The following is a 27,900-nucleotide window of genomic DNA, read 5'->3' as shown; positions in this document are numbered from 1 at the left end:
AAAGCAGGGGTTTTGGGGAGCACTGCTCACCCTTGCTGCCCAGCCAGGCTCCATCATACCAGTGAGCCCCAAACCCTGGTAGCTGCAAGGAGGGACAGACAGCAGCCACAGCCAGGCTTGTTTTGCTGCAAAAATTTAATACAAATCAGGTCCTAAGTACAGCACTGGGGCAGCGTCCCCACCACCGTGGCTGGGCAGAGCCAGCCCTGGGATCCCAATCCCTGGGGAGGCAGAGCAGGGCTTGGAGCTGGGCACCACCAGCCCACAGGCAGCTGCCTGGTCCTGCAGGCTTCACTCCTCTGGTGCCAGCTCCGTGCCCCCAGGGAGCCACTGCTGTCTGCTACACAGGAGAAGGGAAGAACCGTCCCACCTTCCTCGGGGCCGGTCCCTGCCTGTGTGGGGAGAGATGAGTCAGGGGTGCAAAGTAAGCTCCCTTGGGCCCCCCCCCCACCCCCAGCAGCACTCACAGGGGCCGGGCAGCCGTGCCCACGCAGCTCCGCAGGGTGCTGGGGAGGCAGCAGGTGCCGGCTGGGCTGAGCTGGCCTGGTTTGGGCTCCGGGGAGGTGATGGGGTGGAAGAACAGCTCTGCAGGACAGATGGGAGGGACAGCTATTGCACCCCAGCCCAGCTGCAGGCAACCCAGGACCCTTCAGCAGCCACAGGGCAAGGGCAGGGAGGGGCCCGGGACTCCTGTGCCTCACCGCGTTCACCCCCCAGGGCTGGCGTTGGCACCAGGTTCTGCTCCTTCCCCACGAAGCCTCTCCAGAAGTCAGGTGGCAGTGAGAGGAGCCGAGCCACCACCTGGGTAGGGAGGGATAGAAGATGGGGATGCTGGCAGCGCCCAGGGTACATCCTGTGCCTCAGGCATCCCCTCACCTTGCACTGCCGTGGTGTGTCCTCCATGATGGCAAGGGGTGTGGGGTTGGCTGAGCCATGTCCCACCAGTGTGGGACCAAACACACGGGACAGGTTGAGCACATCCATCTTGCAGTCGGGGCTGTGTGACACCCTGCGAGGGGGGATGGACAGTGTGAGCATGCTGCCCAGCCAAGGCACTCCTCAAGAGGCATGCTCCAAGGGGCATGGAGGGGGGGGTGGGGGGAGAGAGCCAGGAGATGGGGACAGACCCACAGGAGCCGTACCAGGATGAGCCCCTCACCTAAGTAGGTGCAGCATGAGGAAGGCCAGGGTGTCCCTGTTGGCTGGGGGCAGCTTGCTCACCACATGGCGCAGGGCCGTGCCGCAGGCAGCATCATCCGGGATGTCTGTGGTGGCACCGGGGACCAGTGTTAGGGGAGGAGCAGCCCCTTTCCCCCCCCACACTTCAGGGCCCCCCGCTCACCGGCAGCCTGCAGGAAGGCAGGGTGAAGGCTGAAGGTGACCAGCGGCTCCTTGAGCCCCCGCAGAAAGTCCTTGAGCACACCACACACCACATGGATGTCAGCCACACTGCCAAGGGTGGGCAGCACACCTCCAGCCCGCAGCAGCCTCCGCTTCCACTCCCGCACCAGCTGCTCTGCGCCTGGCACCCGGTACAGCCCTGTCTGGGGTGCAGGGAGAGGGGCTCAGCCCCATGGGGACCGCAGCATTGCCACCCCCACCACCCCGGCCCCTACCTCTGTCAAGCCTCGCGTCTCCACCTCAGTCACACACTGCACCACCAGTGCGGGTACCAGGGGCGGCGTGGGGGGGGCGAAGTCAGCCAGCACGCCCTGGGGAGGACAATGCCGACCAGCTCTGTGCCAGCTCTACAGCCGGGGCAGGCAGAGCCCCAGCATCCCAGGGCCAACAGCCTGGCAGCCCCACGGGGACACGGAGCAGCCCCCAAGCACGGCCGTGCACCCCCCTCACCTCATGGGGCCAGGCGTGGTGGTGAGGCTGGGGCGCACAGGGGCTGGGGCACTGCTCCCGGCACTTGGGGTGCAGCAGCAGCTGGCACTGGCGGCACTTGACAGCAGCCTTCCCAAAACGGATGCGCGAGCCGCAGACACTGCACGGCTCAGGGCGGATCACCTGGTAAGGGGGAGCAGAGTCAGGACTCCCCTTCTTGCATGTACCCAGTACCACACCTCCATTCCCCCCTAGACCAGCCCCCACCACCTCCATCCATCCCCTGTGCAGGCAGAGCTGGGGGGGGATGGAAGACAGCTTTGCCCCCTCCAGACCCGCTCGCTCTGTCCAGCTCCCTTCTCCATAGCGGCCAAGAGGAGGGAGAGAGGCTGGGGCACACACCGTTTTGGAGGTGAACTGGTGCTGGAGCGGTGGGAGGCCCTGTGGAGGCAAGGGGAATGGGGCTGGCGCTGGCTGCCCTGCAGAGCTGCCCTTGGTGTGGTTCTCCTGCCCCGGGGCATGGCAGCCTGGATCCTCGCTGGTGCCCCACACTGTGGTCAGCTCTGCAAAGAGAGAAGGCAGTGGAGGGGTCCCCAAAAGGCAAACCACCCCAGCTCCAGCTGGGATGTGGGGAGGCTTCCCACTTCCCAGAGAGCCCCTGCAGCATCCCAGCTGCTCTGGGACAGTGGCATTTGGCACATCTAGAGGATGCCAGTACCCCGCTATGGGGACAAGCATCCCCCAGAAGATCCCCTCCCTCCCCTGTGATAGCAGGACCCCGAGGCTGGTCCCGCAACACCCATGAACCCCCTTCCCAGCCCCTCCCATGACCTGCACGCATGGAGACACAGTGTCCCTGGCGAGAGCGGCGTCGTGGCACCAGAGCAGCAGGCAGGAGGCTGCTGGCAGGGCCTGGGACCTCAGCAGGAGGGGGCACCGGGGGGACACTCACCTGCCGAGATAAGGGCAGTGAGAATGTGCCTGGCTGCAGCCCCATGGTACTCCAACATCTCCCCATGAGCTCTGCTCCACCTGCTCCCCATCCCTGCGGTCCTGCACAGCCCAGGATGCTGTCACCGTGGGTACTGGGGGATACAGGCTGCAGAGCACTGGTCTAGCACAGCCAGGGATGCTGTCCCCACTGGGACCAGGGAGATATAGGCTGCAGGGCACAGGCACCCAGAGGGGACAGCTGAGCACCCACAGGCCTGCAGGACTGAAGGTTTCAGTGTTGCCTTCTGGCACCAGGGCAGCCCACGCACCCTATCCTTGCCCACAGCACACCAGGGTCCGTACTCACAGTGTTGTGGGGTGCCACAGAAGACCGGTGCCGCTTTGCCACCACCACAGGGCCGATCTGAGGAGCCAGGGACACACGCTGGGGACAGAGCAGATGGGGTGAAGGGTAGGCAGGGACTCCCTCCTGACTCTGCCCCCCCCCCCTCCCCCCAGGCACCCAAGCCAAATGGTCTCAGCCCCACTAAAAGTCTTGGTCTCACCCTGTCCCTGGGCATTGCCTGCCCCACACCAGGCACCACGGGGACCCAGGCCCCCCACCTGGGTCGGAGCCATCCCTGGGGCTGAAGGAGCCAGGCCAGGCCTGCAATGCAGAGGTGTGAGTGGAGCGGGGTGTGGGATACCCGCACGTGGGGATGAATTATTGAGGAGCCCGGCTGGGCCACGGTGGAGGGTAATGGAGTTTCTATTGATTGCAGGAGGCTTGCTGAGACACAACACTCCCAACCCAGCATCAATAAATTAAACCCCCTGCCAGGCTCCTTGCAGCCTACTGTGCTGGGATGGAGAAGCACCTGGGTGCCCTAACAGTGAGTGGCCCAGGGCCAGCACCCCAGCCTGGGCTGCTGACCTGTGTGGGCAGAGGGTCCCAGGGGCACGGCACAGGAGAGCAGATCAGACCCAGGAGATCCTCACCCATGCAGGGTGCAGACTGCACCTCAGCACCAGCCCCCACAGACTGCTGCATCCCTGCATTTCCCTCGTACCTGTCTCTCCTGTGCTTTGCGCTTCAGGGTCCGCACGACCGTCATATCAACATCCTGAAAGGCAACGGGGAGGCTGGCAGGGCTGCATGGCACCAGGGGCACCCCCAGCATTCATGCTCCGACTCCAATGGCAGCCCAGGGCAGCCTGCCCCTAACCACTGCTAATGCAAAGTGGCTGCCCCACTGTGGGAGTGGGGCAAAACCACCCCCTCACTGCTGGGGAGGTGAATCCTGGGACTCACAGCAGGTCACTCCTTACCACATCATCCTCAGTGCGGTCATAGCTGATGTCCGAATGGGACAGGAGGGACTGGCATGACTCGTCCACTGCAGATGACCTACAGAGTGAGTTGGGGGTCAGCCCAGCCTGGGCACACCCCCCCCCCCCAGCCAGCACCTACTTGTACAGCCATTCCTGGGAGCCCAGAGCTGACACCTCTGCAGAGCCTGAGTGTCCCTGTGCCCACCCAGCCCTTCAAGCCCAGCAGAGGTGAGGGGGAGAGGGGCACAGCCAAGCCCAGGGCTGCCTGGGGGGCTGGGGCAAGGGGCCCCAGCTCTGCTCACCTCTTGCCTGGCACCAGGGCCACCCCGAGGCGCCGGCCAGCCAGGGCACTGAGGACAGAGCACTGCTCCCCACTCAGCACCCCGCTGCCCCATGGCTCCCGCATCAGGGACTCAAACACCAGCTGAAGTTTGCGCTCCTGCAAGTGAAACAGGGCGACAGTGAGCAGGCTGGGGTCCCCACAGCCAGCACTACAGGGTACCCCTGCAGCCAGCCCCCCAACCTGCTTTTCCAACTCAGCCTCCGCCCGATGCCGCTTCTTCATCTCCACCTCCACCTGGTTGCGGGCGTGCTTGAGCTTCACCTCCAGCGCTGCCCGCTCAGCCTCCACACGGGCCAGTTGCTCCCGGGCCTGCCGCCCATCCTGCTCCAGACGGCAGCATCTCTGGCGTGTCGCCTCGAAGCACTGAGCAATCTGGATGTAGTCTGGGGATAACACAAAAGGGCGGCCAGCCGGGATGGGGGGGGCGGCTCCCAGCTCCCCCAGCCCCCACTGGCAGCAGAGCCAGGGGTCCCGGGGAGCCCCGGCCCGAGGGGCTGCATACACCCACCTTCCTCCACGCTGCCGCCGAGCTCCAGCAGCTGCAGCGCCCGCTCCAGACGGGCCAGGAGCCGCCCGCAGCGCTGCCGCAGCATCCCGCCACCCTGGGACGGGACGGGACCGGACCCCCCGCAGCCAGGCAGCACGGCCCTCCCTTCCCACCCCTCCTGGGGGTCCCCCCACAACTCCTGCCCCACGCTCTCCACGAACCGCCGGGGTCCACCGTGCGCCCCCGAGACGGCGCAAGCTCCGGGGCGAGGGGCCCTCTCGGCCGGCCTATGTGGGCCGGGGGCCGGGGTGGAGCCCGTCCCGGCTCCGCCTCCGCCTCCCGCCACCACCGGGGCCCGACCCGCCGCCCCGACGGCTCCCGGCGCGGGGGAGCCCTCCCGGGAGGGCGTGGGGTGCCCCGGGGTGCGGGGCGGCGGCGGTGCTGGCTGCAGCGGTGCAGGGCAGGAGCCCGGGGCAGGATGAGGATGCTAGGTGGGGGTCGCCTTTGGGGGTAGGGTGCTCAGACACCCGGGGTACCTGATAAGAGCAGTTGAGGGGGGGCGGGCACAGTGGGTGCGGGGTGCTCTGGGGGTGCAGGGGCGTCGGGCGGGAGGACCGGGCGCAGGGTACGGCTGGGGGGGTGAAGAGGTGCGGGAGAGGGGCTGGCTGCCGGCACCGCTTCCCCCAGCTCCGCTTCCCGGGAGCAGCGTGGGTGGGAGCCGGAGGAGCCGGTGTCCTTGTCCGCTGTCCCCCACCGCTGTGCCCCGCATGCAAAGCGGCTGGCGGCGGGCGGGGGCGGCGGAGACCCCCAGCACCGGGGCTCCCGGCCGGGGCCGTGTCCTGCAGATGGAGCCACCTCCCCGCCTCAAAGCCCAGCCGCTGCCCGGCGCTGTGAGGGTGCTGTGCCCCCCGGGGTCCCCTGCCCAGGGGCTCCCCGGCGCAGCGCGCAGCCCCGAGCCGCTTCCCTGCCGCAGCCCCCAGGTCCTGTGGCCCTGCGTTCCCGCGGGGGCTCCGGGCGATGTTGCGGGGCGGGAGGGGGGGGCGGTGAACGGCAGCTCCCCCTCCTCTGTGCCTGTCCCGACCTGCTGCGAATACCGGGAATAGCAGTGGGGCTGGCAGCAGGGCTGGGCGTGCAAGCCCTTGCACGCACACAGACGCGCGCAGGCCCTTCACCTGCCTTCACATCTCCCCAGCTGCCTCTGACCTGGAGAAGGGGTTTTGCACCCCGTGGGCACACGGCAGTGGGTCCCCCCTGCGCCCCGGTGCCTCTCGGGGACACCCATGGGTTCAACAGGCTCCTCTCCCGGTGCCAGTCCTGCACGGGGCCCAGGCAGTGACAAGCGAGGGACATGGGTGAGCACCCCCAAATCCTAGGGACATGTCTGAGGCACGTGGTGAGAAAATAGCCTGGGTTCATCCTGGGCTATAGGGTCCAGGCGGCACAGACCCCACCCCAAGGACTGAACCTCATCAGGGTCACTGGGGACACCAGTGGGGACGCTGCCTGACGGGGGGCTGCTGCCCCGAGCCCCAGGCAGTCCCAGGGCAGGGTGCCCCTTGGGGACAGAGCCTGGCAGGGGGCTGGGCAGGTCTGGCAGCACCCCGGCAGGGCTGAGCTCCACACTGTGCGTGTGCACGGGGAGCAGAGGGTGTTTCTCAGAGAAGCTCCTTCCTCCCAAGGTTGAATATGAGTCAGGTTTTGGAGCGACTTTAATTACTGCTGGATCGATAGGCTCGGCACGGCCAAGCAAAATCCAATCGTAGCCCCGGGGGCCTGCCTGCTTGGCCCTCCGCTGCCGGCTCAGCCCTCCGCTGCCTGCTCAGCCCTTCCTGCCTGCTCAGCCCTCCCTGCCTGCCTTCAAGAAGGAATGTGCTCCCCAGCTGCGGGTGCTCCCCAGCACCTGCCAGCCCAGCACCCAGCCCCAGGAGGTGGGACCCCATCCCGCATACAGAGCCAGCACCCCGCTTGCTCAGCCCTAGCAGGGGACACACGTCCCCCGGGGCAGGGCGGCAGATAGAGATGCCCCAGCCCTGCAGGGGATGGCCAGCGCTGCCCCGGGGACCCCACGTGCCCCTGAGCCCCTTCCCTCACCCAGTGCATGGAGCAGGTCTGTGGTCCCCAGACCTGCCCTGCACCCTGGGCACAAGCCCAGGAGCCCCCAGGAGGGCAGAGCGGCTCTGGCAGCATGCAGGCAGCCCCTCTCATGCCCAGGGACGGGAGGGGGGCACTTGCCACCCACCCTGTGGCCCCCCCCATCTGCTCCCCCCCCTCAAGTCACCCTGGCTTGGCCAGGCACTGCATAAATAGCTGTTTGTGTCTCAGCTCGGCCCCTGCATGGGAAATAATATCGGCTGATGGAACATAATGCCCTGCTTCACATGTTCAATTTTATCATTTTCCGAGGCAGGCAATCTTCGTTTAAAGCTGAATGGGCTGGGGAATGTTAATGAAGCGCCGGCGCTGCTCTGCACCGCGCTTTATCTCTTGGAGAATAATTTGGGTGAGCTCGGAAATAGAGTTCCCAGTCCCAATTCAAGCGGCGGCAGCACCGCGTGCCGATAAAAGTGTAATTCCTGGCCAGCGCGTGGCCCTGAATACATGACAACTTAACCCTTTGGGCCCTGCCATGATGGTGCTTCCCGCAGCTGCCTGCCTGCCTGCCTGCCTGCATCGGGCCCAGCTGCCCTGTGTGCCCAGCACTCAGCCCAGGCAGGATGGGGTCTATCGCTCCCTCTTACCAGGGCCACGGACTGAGGTGTGCAAGCCAGGGAGGAGAGATAAGAGGGCAGGAGCAGAGCTGGAGGAAATCAGTCTCCCTGGACAGACAGGACCCCACAGGCAGATCTGCAGCAGCACTAGCCTGCAGGGTGCCCAGGAATGGAGGCTCTCCTGGGAAAGGGATGCCCCAGGTCCAGGGATGCTCAGACACTGGATTCAGGGAGGGATAGGGAGCGGTGAGGAGCCGGGGAAGGGGTTAGAGGCTGGGGGAGCAGGCTGGAGGGAGAGGGCAGGGGAGATGGGCTCAAGGGAGCAGCCCCACGTGTGAGCATCCCATCCTGGAGAGACTGGCAGAGCAGGGCGGGCACTCACAGGCCGAGGGCACACGCCTGCTCTGACAGCTGGGTGAGGGGCTCCCCCAGGAAGGGCCCTGGGCTCTGGTGCTGACAGAGGGTAGCGAGATGAATTTGCAGGAGGTGTTTGCTGGTCCACAGAAGGAGAAGTGCAGGTTAGCAGGAGCAGGCAGCTTGGACCCCAAGGAGAAAGCCTTTGGTGGTCTGCCTGGTCCTGCCCTGAGCCTGGCCACAGGGTTGGCTCCAGCTCCCACCAGCCATGCTCTGGCAGCACGTCCCTGCACAGGGTGACCCTGGGGATCTGCCCTCCCCATCCTCTGTGCAGCTCCCTTGGGCTCCACATCCAGCAGATCACTGTGCCTGGGACAGCACAGCACCCTCCAAGTGACAATCCCCACATCCTGGGCCATCCCACCCTGAAGATGCTGGGCAAGGGATGCCTTGGCCCAGCAAGGGGTCAGCAGAGCTCCTCAGGCACCAGCCTGGGCCACCTCTGGTGGGACAGCAAGTGGGTGCTGGGATGGACCTTCCCCTGGGAACGAGCGGGGCAGGCAGATTTCCAGCACCGTTAATCAGGGCTGCGAGAGCCGGGATTAATGCGCACTCCAAGGCTCTCCAGTCCCAGCTGTGATCCAGCCCTCTGCTCTCAGCCAGAGCCGCCTCCACGCACTGAATTATCAGCCTGAGTAATTAAGTGGAGAGCTTTGTTTTAATGCAGACATCTGATGCCTTCGCACCAAGGAGCACAACAACTGTCGCGGGTGTTTATGCTCCATGCAACACATCTGGCTCACAGGGAGAAAATCCATCTCCACCGCTGTGTGAGATTAAAGGGAACGCAGCCTGGGTGTGGAGAGAGGAGAGACGGCTCGGCAGCCAGCATGGCGGGCAGGATTTGTCCCAGAGCATCGCCCCACCACCTTCTTGAACCCCACCAACACAAGGCTGTGGCCCAGGGCTGCCCAGCAAAGCACGCGTCCCCTCCGTCTCTCAGTGCGCAAGGCAGCACAACGTGTTGTGAGATGAGAGATAATTATGGGCTCAGAGATAAATGGAAATAGGACAAAATAAAACATGGGTTTATCGGAGGTAGATGGTGCCTGCCTCACCTGCTACCTGCTGCTGATAAGAGAGCTGGCTTTCAGGTAGGAGGGATGCAGATCTCAAACCAGCCGCTGTGCCATGCAGAAAATTGTTGCTTTGCACAGATTAAGGGATTAGCAGCAGCGCAAGGAGCTGGAAAGAGGCTGGTGCAGGAAGAAGCCAGGCTGCAGGGAAAGAGGAGATACCAGGAAGGGGAGAGGCTCCTGCTGGGATTGCTGCAGACACACCTCATTTAGTAGCTTCCTCTGTCACCCCAAAAGTGGGTGGTGCAGGGGGACTCTGCTGATGCCACAAAAACATAGGTCTTTACTCTCTGCCTGGCCCCTGAAGCACTGGTGCTTTGCCCATCACACCCACTTGGGATGTCTGAATGGTCTCGTGGATATTTAGTGCCTTTCTTATGGAGCAGCTTGGCTGGCCAGGCACCGGGGTGAGCTGTGCCTTCGCAAGCCCCTTCTCCGCCAGCTTCCCCCAGCATCTCGTGGCTCCCAGGGACCCCATCACTTTGTGGGCACCGGCAGAAGGACTCCCTCGCTCGCTGCCCCTAGGCAGAGCTGTTTCCATGAGAGAGCCTGCCATCGCCTCCGGCACCGCCAGCCCCCGGCCCCTTGGCATGGCTGGGATAGGGGAAGGGGCTGTCAGGGCTGAAGGGGACTCCTTGGTGAGGGGAAAGGAGGCTCCAGCCAGGAGTGTAACTAACTGCTGTGTGTGGTGCTCCCAGTGTGAGCATCAAAAGAACCCCATCAGGAGAAACTCGGAGAAACGCTCCAGGTGGTTTCCAGCAAAACCCACACTCTGGGCTGCTCCCCCGCTGAGAAAAACATGTCAAAATTTGGCCTGGGACCTCTGACCCTGTGCTGATCTGGCTGAGGAGCAAATGCCGTTGCGCTTGAGCGAAATTGCCTTGCCGAGGCTCGTCTGGCTCCCTGTGGCGTCAAGCAGCCGGGGCTGGCACAGCTCTGCTCCCCGGCAGGGCCGCCCGCGGGGACCGGGCGCTGGGAGATGCCGCTCTGGGACACGGGGACGCTTTGGTAAAATCTGGCAACAGAAACGGAGCTGGGGGAGTTCAGATGAGCGGCACAAAACCAGCCGGCTCTCAGGCAGCGCGGGGTAATTTGAGACTGGGAAATTTGAGCTGAAGCAGCAGGGGCCACACAGCCACCTCCGGGCAAGCAGGCTGATTTATTGCCTGTACGAGCTGAAATTGCCGCCCATGCTGGGCAGAGAGGCAGGACCAGATCCCCCGCCTGGAGACGCTCATGGCAGAAGATCAGAAATGCCGTGCAAAGGAGACACACGGGAACGGCTTGAGACATCCCAGCCAGTCGCGCCTGGCTGGGCATGACCGCTGCCCACGCTCAATGCCGCTTCCCAGCCAGAGCGCTACAGGCAGAGCCCATGGCCGGAGCAGAAGAGTCCTGAGGCTGCAGGACAGCCCTGGGTATGCAGAGGTGGTGGCCCCGAATGAGTGCAGTGGGGGTACTGGGCTGGCTAAGGGCACTGCCCCATGGGGACTGGGCATGGGATGCAGCTTGTCCGGATGCAGCTCTGGTGCTCTTGGCACAGCCACCCCGGGAGCCAGGTCACAGAGCTGAAGCATGTTCACCCGGGGTGGGAGAAGAGGGGCTGTCCTCGCAAGCGCTGCGTACACCGGTGTCACAGGATGCCACCACGGGGCCGCCCCCATCACCCTCACCTCCTCGGCTGCACCCAGCCCAGGCTGTCCCCACCAACTGAAATTAATTCCCTGAGATGTTATATCAAATGCTTTAATAAAAGCCTGATATATCACACCTCTTGTCTCCTCTCCATCGATTCATTTAGCAATTTTACCCAAAAAAGGCAATGAAGTTGGACTGGGCAGATTTATTCTGTGTGAGCTCCAAGCACATCTTTATTGTTCCCCATTCCCCTGCCCTCGAGGTCCTCAGAAGCATTTTTCTCATAATATTTGTTCTATTATTTTACTAGGGATGAAGTTGTGTTGATAGGCAGTAATTGCCTGGACTGCCCTGCCTTCCTGTGATGAAGATTGGTACCTTACCAGCAGCTGCCTCCTGCTATCCTGCTCTTCTATCCTTCCTCAGCAACATTATTGACTAGCAAAGTTCATTAACAAGCCCCTTAATGACTGCAGCTGGTCCAACCCATCCCACAACACTAACCTGTCCCATGGTTTTGCTTGGTAGCTGCTTGCAGGAGGAGACTTCTCAGGATGTTTTCTGTATCTCCAGCACAGTGTGGGTGCCTGAGCTGCTTCTAAAACCCTGCTGGCTCCCCTCACCGGTGGATGCTGTCCCTGCACGGGCTCTCATCCCCACCCCACCCCCGTTTTTGGGGACCAACCCCTGTGGGCAGGCTGTGTTGGGCAGGCAGTGCAGGCGAGGTCTAGGTCACCAGTGGTGGAAAGCTTTTAAGGGTTCCTGGCAGGGCTCCCCTGTGCCGGTGTTTGCTCTGCTGCCTGCCGTCCCAGCGCCGACAGCCTTACATGAGCCAGGCTGGCGCCGAGCCAAGCGCGATGCCGGGATTAGGCACTGCCTCCTACAAATGAGCTGTTAATTATCATAATCTGGTAATTGAGAAAAATCTAATTATGCAAAGCTAATGGATTTAGAGCTGTGCTGGGGAGCACAGGCCAGGGGAGTGCAGGTGGGCAGGGCCAGCATCACCGGCCCGTGGCTGCAGACACTGTGGGACCTTGCAGTGCCTTTCACTCCACTCCAGGCCCCGCTGGGTGCCCGGCCAGGTCTGAGCATCTGCAGGACAGAGCCCGTCCCTCTCGCCCTCCTCCAGCCCCACTGGACCTGGGGGTCACCTCCTCCCTCTGCCTGGGCATCCTCACCTCTTGTTTCCCCATCTTCCCTCCCAGAAGGCTCCTGTGCCTGGTGTGGGCAGCAGGGTGGGGGAATGCAGCCCCCCCTCCCAGCTCGGGCATCCTCCCCAGTCCCAACCTGGCCCCACAGACATGGCTCTGCTCTGCGTGTCCACTCTGCTCCCACTGCCAGCAAAACACCTACGTGGGTGCATGCATGGTGAGCCCAGTAGGGAAAGGCGGTATCTTCTACTAGACCAACTGAGATAGTTCAGAAAGGGAGATGAGCTTTTGGGCACACTGATGCTTCTCAGCTATATCACTGACCTCATAAAAGATTTTACCTCTTCCTGCACATCTCGAGGGCAAGGGATGCTGAGCCATGCTGGCCCCAGCACCACGCCAGAGGTCCCAGCCTCAAGGTAGTGCCACGCCAGAGAGCCTGGCAGCATTCCCGTGATGGCATGCAGGTGGTACCAACGCCCCATGCTCCCCTGGGACCTGTGTCACTGCTCCCCCAAGTGCCCTGACACCCCACACCCTTGCCCTGTGCTTGCAGGAGCCTGACCCTTCGCAGCTTTTGGGGAGCCCAGAGGAGGTGCTCGAGCCCAAGGGTGCAGGACCTGCGACAAAAGTAGCACTCAGCATCTCGGCTCCTTGGCCAGCCCGATGTCTCAGAGCTGTGCTCCTGCAAGGCTGGTGCAGAGGTTGAGGTCCTCTCACATCCCCACGGCCAAAGAACTGTTGCCCCCAAGACACGCTTGCCCATGCACCTCTCCTGACCTGGGGCCTGGGCGGCTCTTACATGTCCTGGCAGGGGAGTGTGAGGAGTTTGCCTGCCTCTCCCTCCACGGGGAGCCCACGCTAAGTGCATGGAGATGCTGTAAGTGAGCAGGACTCCAGCTAATTGCCTGCACCCCCAAGGGACAGGTGGTGAGAGCGGCCCGAGCTTTCCAGGACGTTTCAGCCTCTGGCTCCGGTTCCTGCAGGATGAGTCGATTGCTAAGTATGTCTGTGGTCTCGGCACTCAGCGAGCTTCCGGCTCAGGGCAGGGTGCAGGCAGCACCACGCCGCACCGGTCCCACCCCGGCACTGGCGCATGCTGCCTGCTGCACAGCCCAGACCGACCGACTGCCCGTCGCCGTGCTGGTCATCCACTCCTCAAACCTCCTCCAGCACCTGGGGCTCAGCGGGGAGAGGCAGAGCTGGGTGGGAGGATGTGGCTGGAGGAAGCCCAAAGGCCCCCCCCACGCCCCTGGGGTCCCCCCCAGCCCTCGGCAGCCCTTCCCATGGGGGGCTGCCCCACCAGGCACCCGGCATGCGACGCCCCAGCCCCGCAGCAGCGCCCGTGCAGCCTGGAGGAGTTTGCCGGCCGCTCCACCCTCCACGGCATCCAGCACATCTTCCGGCACCAGCGCTACACCACCCGCAACCTGCTGTGGCTGCTGGCTTTCCTGGGCTCGCTGGGCCTCCTTGTCCATGCCTACGCCAAGTGTGTGGGCTTGTACTTCCAGTACCCCCACAGCACCCAGCTGGAAGAGGAGACGGCGCGCAACAAGACCTTCCCCGCTGTCACGCTCTGCAACCTCAACTCTGCCCGCTTCTCGCAGCTCTCTGGCCATGACCTGTACTGGGCAGGGGAGATGCTGGGTCTCTTGGATGGGGCTGGCCGGCCCCTGGTGCTGGAGAGTGCAGAGAGGAGCAGGCTGGAAGCTCTGCTGGGGACACTGGCCATAAGCGAGGAGGAGAAGAACCACCCCTTCGACCTGGAGGAGTTTTATGGGCGTGTGGGCCACCAGCTGGACCTGGGCGAGATGCTTGTCCACTGCACGTTCGGCAGTGAGGAGTGCAATGGCAGCGACTTCCAGACAGTGAGTGCTTGGTGGCAGGACGTCCCGGGGGGCAGGGAGGGCTGGGCATGACCCCTGTGCCAGCACCCACAACCTAGGGCACTGCTGGGGCACTGACGAGGGGATCCTGGCCCTCCGTGACTGGGGATCGGGGAAAGGGAAAGCTGCCAGGGGCCAGTTTTTGCAGGCTGTAAGGCTGCCTGGTTTGATGAGGGGTTTGTCGGGGCTGGGGCAGAGCCCTGTGCAGAGCGGGGCTGCGCTGGGCTGGGGATGCTCCGGCAGGGCTTGTGCCGTGAAGCCAAGCTGAGAGGCACAGGAAAAGGACAGGATGGGGAGCCCAGCCCTGGGACTCGCCCAGCTAAGGCAGGCTGTGACCCGCAGCCTTGCTCCAGGCAGACCGGGAAGCCTGGCTTCTTACCCCGGGACAGCCTGGGAAGGAGGGAAGGCAAATCCCTGCCTGGAGGGCTGTGGAAGGGCACACCCCGTCCTAGCAGAGCAGGGTCCGGTGGATGGGCTGCATCCAAGCAGTAGCATAAGTGGGCAGAGGGAGGCACAATCCTGCCCTCCCAGCCAGTGTGGGGATATATATGGCTGCGGGCATTGGCACAGGGAGGTGGCTGAGCTCTAGTGTTATGAGAGCTGGAAGAATTAAAAAAGCTCAGGAAAAGTCCCGGTGATGGATGCCACACAAGCCCTCTTGCCTCAGATGCTCGGCCCATGATTTGCATGATCCCAGCTCGGACAAGGGTGAGGGAGAGCTGCAGCCCTGGCACAGGGGTCCCGGGAACCACCCATGCCCCACTGCGGGGGGGAGAGCCAACGCACAGGGGCAGGGGCAGGCAGGGCCGTGCAAGGGGAGCACCCCACAACAGGAGCCAGCACCCCAGCCCTGCCATGCCGCTGGCTGGTGGGCAGCCTGGGGGGCTGCCTATCCCTTTCTGCAGCCTCCCTGGGGCACTGAGCGGGTGCCCACCACCACTGTGCCGGGCTCTCCTGGCTGGCAGCCACTGCTGGCTTGGCAGATGCAGAGCTGCGAATGGGGAGGGTCCCTAATTTAGCGTGACGGCTCCGCTCATCGCACTAATGAGAAGGAAACGGGGCTGCTGCATGGAGCCCTGCGACCAGGTGTCAGGCAGCTGGCGGGAGGCACAGCCGCGCTGGGAGAGCACCGCCAGTGAGGGGGAACCCGCATCCGCCTGTGTGGGCCAGCTCATGCAGGGCGGTGGCCGCTGCCACAGTCAGGCTTGGGCCACTGTGCCACCCTCCATCATCTCCCCACCGGCCACAGAGACGCCAGTGCCCAGCCGGGTGCTGCAGGGCTTGGGTATGTGTCAGCCCGGTGAGCTGGAGCCAGGCGGGCATTGTGCGGGGATGCAGGCAGGGCAGAGGCGATGCCTGGGGTTGCAGGCAGGGCAGAAGCGATGGCCAAGAGGGATCCACCTTTTCCCTCCTCTCATCTTTGCTCCTGAGTCAACAGCTGAGGATTACGGGGCTGTAAACAAGGGGATCAATGGTGCTGATGGGAACATTTCCTGGTAATAGCTCTGGCCTGTAAAACACAGTGCAGGGGGAGGAAGGGGAGGCTCTGCTCTCACAGCTGTTAACCCTTTCCAGCCACAGCCGTGTGCTGGCCTCTTGGTGCTGATGGCTTGGGCTCAGGCTGGCTGGGGCCAGGCTGGGTGCCCCAGGCCAGGTGAGGGCTGGGTGCAGCTGTGCCCCAGGGACAGAAGTGCCAGCAGGGCTATTGCAGCACTGGGGACCTGGGCGACCGGCTGTGGGCCAGACCGCTGTGCCCCAGCTTGGGCAGGCACCCTGAGCTGTTGGGCACCCAGCAACGTCAAGAGGTGCTCAGTGGTGAGATGCCAAGCCATTGATGCCGGAGGAGGTGTCCTGACCTCTGTGGCTGCAGAGCGGCTGGCCTGTGCTTCTTGGAGATGGCTGTGAAGAGGCAAGTGTCGTCCCAAGGAGGAGTTGCCAGCACTGATGGGAAATGTTAATGCCATCGTAGAAGGATGCTCAGCCCTGGCCCATGATGTATTGGAAGACAGAGGCTGCTGTGGGCAGACAGAGAGGTGGGAGGAGCTGCTGTGGCATCCCCTGGCTCCTGAGCAGAGCAGAGCGTGCCTCCAGCCTTTCTCAGCAGCCCAGGCTGCAGGGCATCTCCCAGGGCACCTCTGCCAGGGATCCCAGCCCTGCCTGTTCTTGTCACTACCATGTCCCTAGGAGGAACAAGTACTGCAGCAGGCTCCAGGCTCAGGCACCAGTTCTGTCCCGAGCTTACCCCCTGCCCATGCCACAGCTGCCCACCTCTCTGCCAGCCACCTTGCTGCCCACATCCACGCACAGGCAGCCCTGAGCACACCACAGCCCTGGCACACATGTCTGGCTATCCCACCGCCCCACCATCGATGCCTGTGTGTGCTGTGCACGTGTCCCTGCTTCGGCAGGGCTCCCGATCACTGGTGCTGCCCCAGGGCACTGCCCTGCACATGCACAGCCACACCGACACATGCTGTACACTGTCCCTACAGCCTGAGCAGGAGAGCCGGGCTGTGAGTGCCTGGCACTCGAGCAGATGCCTGCATCCCTCGGTGGACACAGCCTGGCCACGGTGCCCTCCACCCGCCCTGCTTGGGGCTGGCAGGTGAATGTCAGCCTATTTTTATCTGCTCCCCCACGGGGCGGCTGTTCCTTCCATTCGGATGAAGAGATGTACCTCCATTTCCCAACCTGCTGGGGACCAGAGTTAATCTCCCTGAAATTCACCTTCCCTGCTTCCCAGAGCTGCCCTCCCCAGGGCTGGGCAGCAGGGGATCATAGACTAATCCTCCCGAAATGAGCCGGGCTGCATCGGGCTCTCGGTGTCACAGTGTGGCGGCTCCTGAGAGCATCACCTGCGGCTGGGGGAGGTCAGCTCCCCGCTGCAGTCTGGCAGGGGCTGCCTCCTGCCCGCAGCTGAGCCAGGCTGGCTGCGGAGGATGGAGAAGGCACTGGGGTGGAGCGGGGATGTGCCACGGGTGCTGGCTCACTGTGGGGCTTGAGACACGGGGCTCGGAGTATGACCCAGGCAGCACTGAACAGCACCAGTGCAATGTGTAGCCAGCAGCACAGGTAACGGGGCTGCAGCCGAAACATCCCCAGTGGGCCCTGTGTTATGTAATTATACCTGTTTCCAGTGGTTTTCCCGGCCGGCGCAGTCCAAGGCACTGCCGAGGGGCTGGCGTGGCAGCCGCGGCCAGGTGCTGAGTGACAGTGTGTGTAATAGCAGGGCTGGCAGGTAATAGCAGCCTTGGAGTCCATCAATAACCCCGCTCCCTGATGGATGCTGCCCTCCCCTCTCCTGGCACAGCTGGCGATTAGTTACAGCAACGCCTGCCACTCTCCCCACCACACCAGCACCGGTAGCACTGGGGTTTTTGGCAGGACTGGGGGTTGCTGTGCAGGTCATCCAGGCACCCTCACCTTCACTTCCACCTTCGCACCTCAGGCGAGAGCGGATATTTTAATGTCCTATTAATAGTATTACCTCCTTAAATTATTGATCCAAATTTACAGCCAGAGCTGCCAGCTTAACAACAGGCTTTCTCAGGAATCAATCTGGGATCTGGCACAGGAGATTGGGGGGGGCAGAGGGGAGCGTGGGGGGAGAGCTGGGCAGGCTGGGTGCACGGCGCAGGGCTGGGTGCGGGGGGTTCGTGGTCCAGGGCTCCCTGGGTACCCTGCTTACCTCCCACCTCTGCTGAGTTGTCTCAGAACGATGCTCTCAGTGCTTTTCCTCCATGAACGCCAAGCCCAGGTCCTTCCTTCTTGGCTAGCAGGTGGCAGCGGGCCCTGGGCAGCCGGCAGGGACGGCACTGCTATCTCTGCCACCCAGCCGCTGCCTGGCTGCTCGCACCCAGCTGCCTGCGGGAGCATCTGTGCTCAAGCTCACCTCTGTGAATTATTTAAAGCTTCCTCGGGTGCCATGGGAAGATGATAACGTCGGAACTGGGGACGGATGGGGAGCTGGGCATGCAGGGCAGCTGGTGGGGAGCTGTGCCTGCCTGCGCTCGGGGTCTGTGCCACCCACCGGACGGGTCCCTCTGCAGGCGGGCTGGCTTTTGGGACAGGGCTGACCACTCCAGAGGAGCTGGCATCAGGCTGCATCCCTGGAGCTAGCAGGGGAGATGTCCCCAACACAGGAGAGGAGTGTGTTACCCCTCCTGCAAGCATCCAGGATTGTCCCCAAGGGTGCAAGCAGGCGGGTCGCTCCGGCGGGCAGGGAGCTGAGGCAGGCAGAGGCGGCAGGGCCAGGCAAGGTGCCCCAGCGTGGGGGTGGCATGATGGCAGGGAGGTCGGGAGGGGGGCACGCAGGTGGGGGAGCTCCGGGCCCTCTCAAGGCTGATTGCGGATCCGCCTGGCAGGGGATGCGGAACCTGCCGAAATAGCGGATTTAATTATCTCCGCGGAGCAGCGGGAAACCAGCAAGCAGGGAGGGGGCGCGGGTACATGGGGATGGGGCGTCTTGGAGAGGGGGGCAGCGAGGGCTTGACCTAGCAGGGCTGTGCCCCCCACAGCCTCCAGCCCTATGGCAGCCACCCTCCCACCTCCGCTCCAGGAGAGGCACAGCCACATGCTGAGGAGCAGCCCCCACAGTCAGGGTCCTCATGCGGTGCTGCAGATCCCCTCGGCCATGCACCCCCCGGCAGCCCCCTCCCCAGCCCCAGCCCCTGCTCAGTATGCTGCACACTCCCTCTGGGCACTGGGCAGGAACTCTTCATTTCACACATCGTTTCCTGCTGCTGCTGCAGAGCCACGCGCAGTCCCTGTCCCCCCTCGGCTGCCCCTGTCCCCATCCCCTCTGCACCAGTCCCTTGGCTGGCCCCGGACTGCTGTGCATGTGCCCTTGGCACTGCCTGTGGCCATCACACGCTGTCCCCTGGGCACCGTCCCCGTGTCACCACCTGCCATCCCTGTACACTCAGCACTAATCCCTGGCGCCGTGCCCCATCGCCTCTGCGCTGTCACCTTATCACTGTCTGCCACCACGTCCCCTTGGCCACACCAGCCACCTCCCTGCCCACAGCTCTTCTCCTCCCGCCTCCCCCTGCCCCCTTGGCCCCTCTCCTTGCCAAGGGGTGCTCCCCACTGCCAACCCAGCCAAACCACCCCTGCTTTGCTCTGAGCCTCGGCTGAGGAAAACACTGCTCTTTTCCTAAGAGATGGACCCTAGCATCCTGCGTTCTCTGGTCTCCGCTCATTCCTCATCAGAGGGGTTTCTGGTGTCCCAGGTCCCACCTGCCAGATCCCAGCCTTGGCGTTTTACAGCGCCCACCAACACTGGCGCTGGCCTGGCCCAGCTCCGGTCCCCCTGCTCCGCTGCCAGCCTTGCCCCGGTGCCCAGGTCCTTCCCACAGAGCCCTCCCTGCGAGGGAGCCTGGCGAGAGGAGTCCCTACCAGCCAGCCTGGACCTGGGGTGCTCCTTATTGCCCCGGCTGCTGCAGCACAGAGGGGTACCCAGCCCCAGGGGACCCCAGGTCTGGAAGAGTTAACAAGCAGGGCTGGCTTGCCCGCCTCGCCAGGAGGGGCTGGGAGGTGAGGGAGCAGCAGGAGGAGTGATCAATACTGTGTGCTGGAGCCTCGCACAAATCGCAGCTCGGAGCCATAAATCTCCCTCCGTCACACGTGATGAGGATGAGCGGGGAGCTTATCTCCCGGCTGCGGCGCTGCCAGCCGCTCCTCCCACACGCACCCAGCCGCACGACGCCGTGGGACCGTGCCAAACCCGGCTGGGAGCTGCAGCCTCCCACCTCACTGGGCACCCCACAGCCTCCGCAGGGCGGGTGGTGGGTCAGCGATGGGGAGGCCGGCAGCTCCTGGGCACAGCTATGGCCAGGCTGTGCCCATGGGGAGTGCCTTCGTGAGAGCAGGCATGTTGTTCAGCCAAGGGCTGGTGGCCAGGGTGATGGGCTGGCTCCAGGCGAGGCATCCCGGCATGGCTGAATCCACCTTGGCTCTCTGGCAGCTCCTGCCAGCCGCCTGGGATGAATCATCCAGGGCGAGTGAGTCACCTGCAGCTCCCCCCGCACGCCCCCCCCCCGCCTTGGTGGCAGGGCTCCGCAGCAGCATCTGTTGCTTTTCCTCAGCCATCCCTCGGCACAGCAGTAGGGCTGTCGTTGCTCAGCTTTCTGCAAGGGAAGAGCAGCATGCGGAATGTCCAAGGGCTTGGGGAGGCACAGACAGCACCGGGGGCTCAGCAGGGTCCCCAAGAGTGACTCCAGTGCTCTGTGTGTCCCTTCCCAAGCCAGATGCTGGCTGACCCCTGTCCAAGCATCAAATGCTCTGGGCAGGCTTGAACCACAGGCACGTGGCAAGCTGCCTGCTGCTGGTGTCTGGCTGGGATCAGTTTAATCTGCCCAGCCTGAGGAAATCCAGCTCATCCACTTCTGGAGAGCACCAGCACCCAGAGCAGCAGGCAGGCAGGCAGGCAGGCCCGGTACAGCATGGCTGGTCGTTCACAGGAGTTGAGGTGAGGCCAGGGCTGCTCTGGCTGCATCCAGTTCACCGCCGGCTCTGTGCCACCGGACTGCTACCCAGAGCATCCCCAAACTGAGCCAGCCAACGTCCCTGCACCCAGAGGAGGGCACACGCGCTCCTGCTTGCACTGCTGCATGTGAGCTCGGGGGCTCCTGCCAGACAAAAGCCAGCCCTGCGCAGGCACAGCTGGGCAGCGGTGCCTCGGCCAGAGGAGAATCAGGACACGTCGCTGGGCACTGCCCAGACCCAAGCAGGAGGCTGTCCTGGCTGCCAAGGGCTGGCAACTGCCGCCATCGTGCCCAAGAGCTTGGGCTGGTATTAGTGACATGTCACTAGCATGGCATCAACCATGAGCTGAGCCCCCAAAGCAGGCAGGGGTGGATGTGGGGACCCTGTGCCTCCTCAGGATCTCCCAACCAAACCTGCTCCGGAGCAAAGGGCTGTGCAGTCAGCAGCTGAGCCGGGATTGATTTTATTGATCCAGCATCCATAGGGGTGGAAGCTGGGAGGGGCTTGGGCTTTGATCAGCCTCCCGCAGATGAGGCAGACATCAAAGGCTGGTGCGTGGGCAGCGGTGGCCTCTTTCCGGGACAGTGAGGAAATCCAGCTGCTGTCCTGCTGGGCATGGCCTGGGCTGGGGGCCAGGCTGCCCACGGGGACATGGGGCTGGGCTTGGGCAGTCAGAAATGGCACCTCCACCCTTTCTTGTGGTTCTGGGGTGGGGGGAAAGGGCTGGCAGGGGCTGGGGAATCCCTGGATGAAACTTATCCCTAGGAAGGATGGGCAGCCAGGCTCCATCTCTGTGCTGCTAGCACTGGGGCATCCGCCATCCCTGGGAGAAGCAGCAGACTGGGCTGCAGCTGTGTCCCAGGGGGTGAGGGGCAGTGGCATGGGGCAGCGTGGGCCCCACAGCTGTGCCCAGCTCTGCCCCGAAGGTGGAGGAACGGGAGAGGTGAAGGGAGCAGGGCAGATGTTAGTGCAGCTGCTAAGCAGGGGTGACAGGTGGGATAAACGAGCCCGGGCTCTCCAGGGGCCAGTAAATTAGAATCAATAGGAAGCAGGAATAATTTATTTGTTTGATATCACCTGTTAATTAACTGGGCTGATGTGTGTGATGGGGAGTGGCAGGAACCCCTCCACCTGCTCAGCTGGTGCCTCTCTGTGGGGGCTGGGAATGGCGTGGGGGAGTCCCGTCCCCACCAGCGCAGCATCTGTCCCCACTCTCAGGAGCAGGGCAGGAGAGGGACAGGAGAGGATGGCATGCGAGAGCTCCCCGCAGGGCACAAGGCGGGGAAGGGGCATGCACGGGGACAACGAGTGGCCAGAGGGCCAGCAGTGTGCACAGTCCCCTGGCTCAGCATCTCCTTCCTGCCCGGGGAGGCTGCGGGGAGCAGGGGCTTGGGGCTGTGGGCACTGCCAGACCTTGGCTCCTGCACCTCCCTGGCTGCTGCGGCACCGGTGTGGGCCATGTGCCCACTCTGCCAGCCGAATGTGCCTCCGACCAGGGCCACCTCTGCAGGCTGCCTCCACTCCTCCCGCATCTGCTCTGTCCCCAGAGCAGCCGGTGGCCGCCTCGGCAGGGCAGCTGGCTGGACGCTCGCGCACGTGTCGCCCACGCTCCCAGCACACGTCCTTGGCCCTGCTGTGGCTGCATCCTGCCGGGCTCGCACGCATCCTTGGCAGCTCCAGCAGGACGGCTGCAGGTGAAGAGCCATCCCCAGGCCCCCGCTGGTGGGGTGCTGTGCTGACCCTGCTGCACAGCCCTGCCTCAGCCCCCCAGCCCCAGGCAGCACCATCACCTCCCTCTGTTTTTTTTTTAAAGAATAACATTTCTGCTAAATACTTTAATCAGATTAGTAGCAGTGTGTCTGCAGTGCTGTTAAATCAATGCTCCCCAACACATCTCGGCGGCTAGAAATCAATTACTGTTTAAGCCGTGCCTTGGTCCCTGGCCTGCGATCAATATGGGAGATGTATTACTCTCCCGGAGTCTTTCCCACTAAAAACCTCTCATTTGTATAACACAGGAGCTCAGGAGAAGTGTCGGTGCCCTCCCCTCCTGCCTGCTCCCCAGGAATTAGACAGCCCCATCCCAGTCCCACGCTGGGATTAGCTTGACTCAGGGGCTGCATGCCAGCCAGGTTAGGATAGTCCCTGCTCCATTGGGAGACATGCAAAGTCGGGCCAGAACAAAGGGGTCCCACACACACTGGGGTGGCAGGTTAGAGACCCATGGGCAGGGGTGCCTGGAGCCCCCGGGGCTGCCTGGCCCCTGCTCCCGCATGGCTGGATCCCGTGCCTGCCCCAGTGCTCGCTGCCCCGGCTCCTGCCCATCACTGCATCCCCTACCAGGGCACTGCCAGGGCCAGGTACCCTGCATGGAGGGTACCACTGCCCCCACTTGTGCCCCTGCCCCAGAGCTTTCCCCCTCTGCAGCCCCCTCTCCCCAGAGCTTTTTCCCCCCCTCCTCCATCCTTGTCCCATAATTTGGAGAGTGAGCAGCATTATTCATGATAAGGATCTTTAATTAGCTGTGAATATTAATGATTTACTCTGTAATTAATCATGCTTTGCATGCTGGGGAGGGGGTAGCTCCCACCACCACTGTGGCTAAACACGAGTGGGGAGACCCGCTCCGGCAGTGGGGGCGGCCCTGGGGTCTCACCCCTTCCTGGGTGAGATGCGGGGCTGGGGAGAGGCTGCATGGGGGGCTGAGCTGAGACCCTGCGTGTGAGACAGGTGCTGCCAGCCTGTCCTACTGCTTTGGGCTCAGCACCCCTACCTACTCCATGTGATGATGGGGAGAAACTGTCTGGCTCTCCATAAACATGTTGGCAGCTTCCCAGATGGGGGTCCAACCTCCTGCCCCCAGGCTGGGGCTGAGGGGTGCTGCGAGGCACAGCGGGGTGCTGCTCTCCCCCTGCTCCCTGCCCCAGTCCTGCTTCAGGAGCTGAGCCTGGGCTGTGCTGGGATCATATGCCCCCCATACCCAGCTCCTGGGGGTGCCTAGCGAGGGATTAAAAGTGCCTTTCAAGGCATCACATCCTCTTCTGCCCCATGCAATGGGCTCTGGGCTGGGTCCTGCCTGGGGGCTGCCAGGCCAAAGCACCTGCCTGTGCAGGGCAGGTCTGCATTAGCCACATCCCAGTCTTGCCCTTACGCAGCTGCGGGTGCCCTGCCTGAACCAGGTAGAGCATCATCCTGCCCGCAGCTCCCTGTGCTCTCTGCCCACCTGCCTGCACATCAGCTCTCGGGTCCTGCTGGCAGAGACTTTGCACAGTCCCAAATCCCGCCTGGTCACTCCAAATGTGGCTCTCACCTTCCCTGTGCCAAGGGGAAACTGAGGCACTGGGGACAGCAGTGCAGGGAGAGCCCCCATGCTGGTGTCACATGCCCGTCCCCATCCTGGCACGACGGGGACCTCCTGGTGCCGGGCGGGTGTGCCAGGGCCAGGTGCCACAGCTGTCCCGGTGGTGGGTGGCAAGCGGAGGCACCCGCTGCCCGCCAGAGTCCCTTGCCTGCCCGCGCCAAGTGCTCCCGTGAGGGCAGAGTTTGCTTAAACAGAGACAGATTTAACTATTTCCATTACAGCTAAATGATGAGGCCCATAAACTTTATGGCTCCGTGCGCGCAAGAGCGGCTCTAATGGCCTTCGCCATCTGGAGGAGACGGCTCCATGGGGGACCTGCCGCCTGCCCGCCTGCCCGCCCGCTGCCAGGACCGCCCGCCGAGCCAGCACCTTCCCGGCACCAGCACCGGCGCGGGGCTGCCAGCTCTCTGTGCGCCGGCTGTGTTTGAGCCCAGCGTCATCCTGCCATGGAGCAGATGAGCTGGACATGGAGGTGGCCCGGCTAACACTGGTGCTTGCAGGGGTCCACAGCCCTGCCTGCACCCACATTGCAGCAGGGTGATGGGAGGGCACCCCTGGGTGCCTCTTCCCCTGCCCCCTGCTCTACTGCTCCTCAGGAGTGGGCTGGGGGTAGGTACTCGCTTTGGTCCTGCCTGCGCCTCCAAACGCCATGGCCTCCAGCACGCTCCCCACCACTTCTCTGCCAGTGCCGTGCTGCAGGATCCGTCCCTGGCGGGAGCAGGCAGGCTGCCCAGTGAGGCCGTGCTCTGCACGCCTGACCGCCCCTGAATAGCCCCTGCCTGATGCCTGCTGGTTGCTGATTGTGGCTGAGACGCGGGGGGGCCATGGGGCGCAGGCACCAATTAGCCCCTACAATGGGCTGTTGGTGGTATCACTGCGATCCGTGCAGGGATGCTGCTGGGCTGGCGGTCCGGGCAGGATGCTGCAGGCACAGCCCTCTCCTCTGGATAGGTGGAGGGACGGATGGGTGCAGGTGAGGATGCACAAGCCATCACCTCCACGCTGCTAACCCCTGCTCTTTTGTGGCTCCCATGGTGCAGAGCATCCCCCGCCATGGGCCAGGCTTGCCATGGGGAAGCAGGAGCAGTGGGCGTGTGGCTGCGTGGCCACTGCTGGCCAGGGCAGGAGGGCTCTGGGGTTGCCAGCTGCGGGCCTCGTGCTGCGAGTGAGGGCTGCCGGCAGGGTGCTGCAGCAGAGGATTAGGTTTGGTGCAGGGGAGCCAGGCGAGATGCTTTGAAGTCTCATGAATATGAATCAGTGGCTTGGGGCAGGAGTGGAAGGTCTATGGCTAATCTCTCCTTTGCCATGGTGACAGGTGTGACAAACAGCGTGGGGGCCGGGAGGAGAGGGCAGGGAGCAGGCTGGGCACAGGGGATGGGGTTGCCCTGCTGACATGAAGGGCAGCCCTGGCGAACGGGGGCAGGTGGCTGGAGCGTGCTGGGGTGCTGCACCCAGGGGTCTGCAGTGCACCCCGAGACTCTCCCCCATCCTTGCGCCCACCTCAGCTCCTCACGACCCTACCCCAGCAGGGTGCTGTCCCCGTGGCTGCTGGCACCCCGGCGGGCTGGCCCCAGGGCAGAGGTGGCGGCACAGCCACTGGCAGTGCCCGGCTGCCATGGCACTGAGGGGGACTGAGCTCGCTGCCAGAGGCAGAGCCAGGAGTGCAACATGGGCAGGATGTGGCCCCTCAGGGCCAGTCATGTGGGCAGCGTGCAGCTGCCTCCGCTCAACCCGGCTGGGTGCTGGGGCAGGGGTGCAGGCACAGCTGGGGCCAGGGGACCACAGCTGGAGAAGGCACCCACCCCTGTCCCCAGCTCATCCCACCGCCAGCCCAGCCCCTGTACGAGCTGTTAGAGCCCCTGCAGGGCCCGGCTGAGTCCCATCGATCCAGGCCCTAGTGCCATCTGCTCGGTGGCACTGTGGCCCTGCCTGCCGTACCCCGGGCTCCATGGAGATGTCATGTTTGGGTCTGCTCCTCCTGTGACAGCCTGAAGCCCTCGGTGCTCTCCTAGGAGACAGTAACTAGAGCGGACGCTTGCTCCTAGCAGGACGTGACTGGGGCTTGCAGAAGAGTCTCTGAGATCAATTTGGAGGTTGTTTTGATGTTCTCCTGGTTGCAGGATGGCGATGGCAGCTGCTTGCTCAGCCCAGGGGACTGCGCATGGACAAGCACTGGCTGGCAATATACAGTGCGGCTCAGCAAAACTGTTTGGGCTCGTATGAGCCACAGGGCAAGCTGTCAGGTTTGCAGCCCCACGAAGGCTGTAGGTGCTGGCAGTGAAGGTGCTGTTCGTTCTGAGGGGTGCCTGGAGCTGTCTCTCCCAGCACTCATGGCCTGGGATGCTGTGCCTCTGGGCTGGGGCGGCAGTGAGCAGGGGATGCCATCCCGGTCCCGAGTGCTTTGTGGCAGGAAGACAGACAAATGCAGAGCAGATGTTTAATTATCAGCACAGTGTTCTCAGATCCCTGGAAATCTCTGCATCCAAATGTAGATATTTTACGAGAGCATAGGATTCTGCTGAGAGCTGGAGCTGTAACACAGTGCCCACAAGCCGGTGGCTCCACCTTCCCATGGACGATGTATCTGTGGGGCCAGCACAGTTTGCCTCTGCTGTGGATGGGGCACCCATGGGGCTGGAGCTGGGCAGGGGAGAGCCACCGGGAACTGTGTGCAGTTCTTAGGAACGTAACTCTGCTGCAGGCTCGCAGCCCCAGAGGCATGGGTCTCTGTCCATCCTGCTGCATCCCGCGCTGCAGGGACACCCTGGGACGCAGTGGCTGGCCCCAGTGCCCAGCTGGGAGCCTGGCCAAGCACAGGGGCTGGAAACTGCCTTCTCCTTACATCCACCGCCTCTCACGGCTGGTCCCTACTGGCCCAGGCAACTTGTAGATATTTCTTAAAGTCCTTTGAGACCCTTGAGATCTCTGTTTTATACTGTAAGAATTGTTGGGTGTAGGCGTGTGCGTCATCCCTGCAGACAGGCTGTCTCTCCCATATCTTATATCCTTCTCGTGGCCCTTGCCTGTTCTCCAGCACGCCTGGGGCAGGTGGAGGGCTCTGCCATTGGCAGAGTGGGAGTTGGGGGAGGCACAGGCAGGGCAGGCAGCGGAGCCACCCAGGGCTCTGAGCTGGCCCGATCTTTGCGCACCGCTTGCCTCTGGGCTGCTGGAGGAGTGGGAGAGACAGCCTTCCCTGCCACAGGCCATGTGCCGCTGTAGGTCACTCAAGACAGGGATGTGTTGTAGGTCCCTTGATACACCCCAGCTTGAGGCTGCAGCCAGATACGGGGCTTGTGTCCAGCACAGGACCCAATGCCGTGTCTCTGTAGTAGCATCATCCGGGCAGGGGCTGAGGGCAGCCCCAGTGCCCCTGCCTGGGCACGTGGCCACGGCAAACCCACCTGTGCTGAATAAAGGAGTCAGCAAGAAGAAACGTGTACAGGCTGGTCCTCACCCACAGGCAGGAGTGAGGGCCACTGGGGCAGAAAGCACTGAAGCCCCTTCGCTGGCATCACTGCGGGACACCTCTGCAGCCCGGGGGAGCCCCCACGCCAGGGCTTTGCCGCAGGACCGGGTTTGGCACGGGGGCACTGGGCTTCCCTGAGTCTCCCCCGCCAGTCCCGCAGAGCTGCTGGGGAGATGCCTGCGCCGAGGGAGGGATTTCCAACAGTATATCAGGGATGTCAGCGGTCTCTCTCGCCGGTGTGGCCGGCTCATCCCAGGCAGCCCAGCCTGCCTTCCCTGCTCTGCAGTCGCCGCGTCCCCTGAGGCTGTAAACATTTTGGATTCCCTGCCTCGCCTGCTCAGGCACCTTGCAGATTCAGGGCATGTTGCTGTCTTAAAACCTATCAGGTTTCCTGTCACCTCCCGGGGCCCACGAATCTGCGGTTAGTGGCAGAGCTGGGACTGAAATGACCCTGCAGGGGAACTGCTCTGCGCACCCCCCTGCACCACCTCCAGTGCCCCTCAGCCTGCAGATTTATAATTGTCCCCAACCCATGGGAAACAGCTCCAGCCCTGCAGAGGGGAGAGCAGTCCCTGGTACGCTGGAACTGGCTGCTTTTCCCTGGCTCAGCCAGAGCTCCCAGGGACATCCCAGGCATCGGGTACCACCTCCAGCCATGCCTGGTGCCATGCCCTGGCTGCCAGCTCTGCCCGCGGGCTCAGAGCTGGGGCAGGCAAAGGACCTGTCACTCCTGCCAGCCTAATAAGCCAGGACTTAGAGGCCGGGACGTTTTTCTTGCCGCTGTCA

At 63.4% G+C, this 27,900-nt stretch overlaps 2 protein-coding genes across 2 annotated transcripts in view; one reads left to right on the top strand and one right to left on the bottom strand.

Annotated features, from left to right (window-relative positions):
* Nucleotides 1-340: 340 nt before the first annotated feature.
* Nucleotides 341-5,031, bottom strand: LOC104643322 (rac GTPase-activating protein 1-like). Its single transcript, XM_075755758.1, has 16 exons — nt 4,947-5,031; nt 4,619-4,821; nt 4,398-4,534; nt 4,093-4,171; nt 3,834-3,887; nt 3,131-3,208; nt 2,662-2,782; nt 2,233-2,393; nt 1,852-2,013; nt 1,617-1,712; nt 1,343-1,544; nt 1,160-1,265; nt 877-1,009; nt 702-801; nt 468-585; nt 341-392 (listed from the first exon to the last, which is right to left on the bottom strand). The coding sequence occupies exons 1-16, from the start codon at nt 5,029-5,031 to the stop codon at nt 341-343; spliced, it is 1,887 nt and encodes a 628-aa protein (XP_075611873.1).
* An 8,098-nt stretch (nt 5,032-13,129) lies between these two features.
* The window catches only part of ASIC4 (acid sensing ion channel subunit family member 4), a 65,143-nt gene continuing 50,372 nt past the window's right edge, over nt 13,130-27,900 (top strand). Inside the window, exon 1 of the mRNA XM_075755756.1 lies at nt 13,130-13,783. Coding sequence (XP_075611871.1) covers nt 13,130-13,783 — 654 coding nt within the window. The remainder of the gene's footprint in view (nt 13,784-27,900) is intronic.

Source organism: Balearica regulorum, chromosome 6 (assembly GCF_011004875.1).
Source record: "Balearica regulorum gibbericeps isolate bBalReg1 chromosome 6, bBalReg1.pri, whole genome shotgun sequence".
NCBI classification, from domain to species: Eukaryota; Metazoa; Chordata; class Aves; order Gruiformes; family Gruidae; genus Balearica; species Balearica regulorum.
Note: the sequence above shows the minus strand (reverse complement) of the source record. Positions and strands in the feature narration are given on the sequence as shown.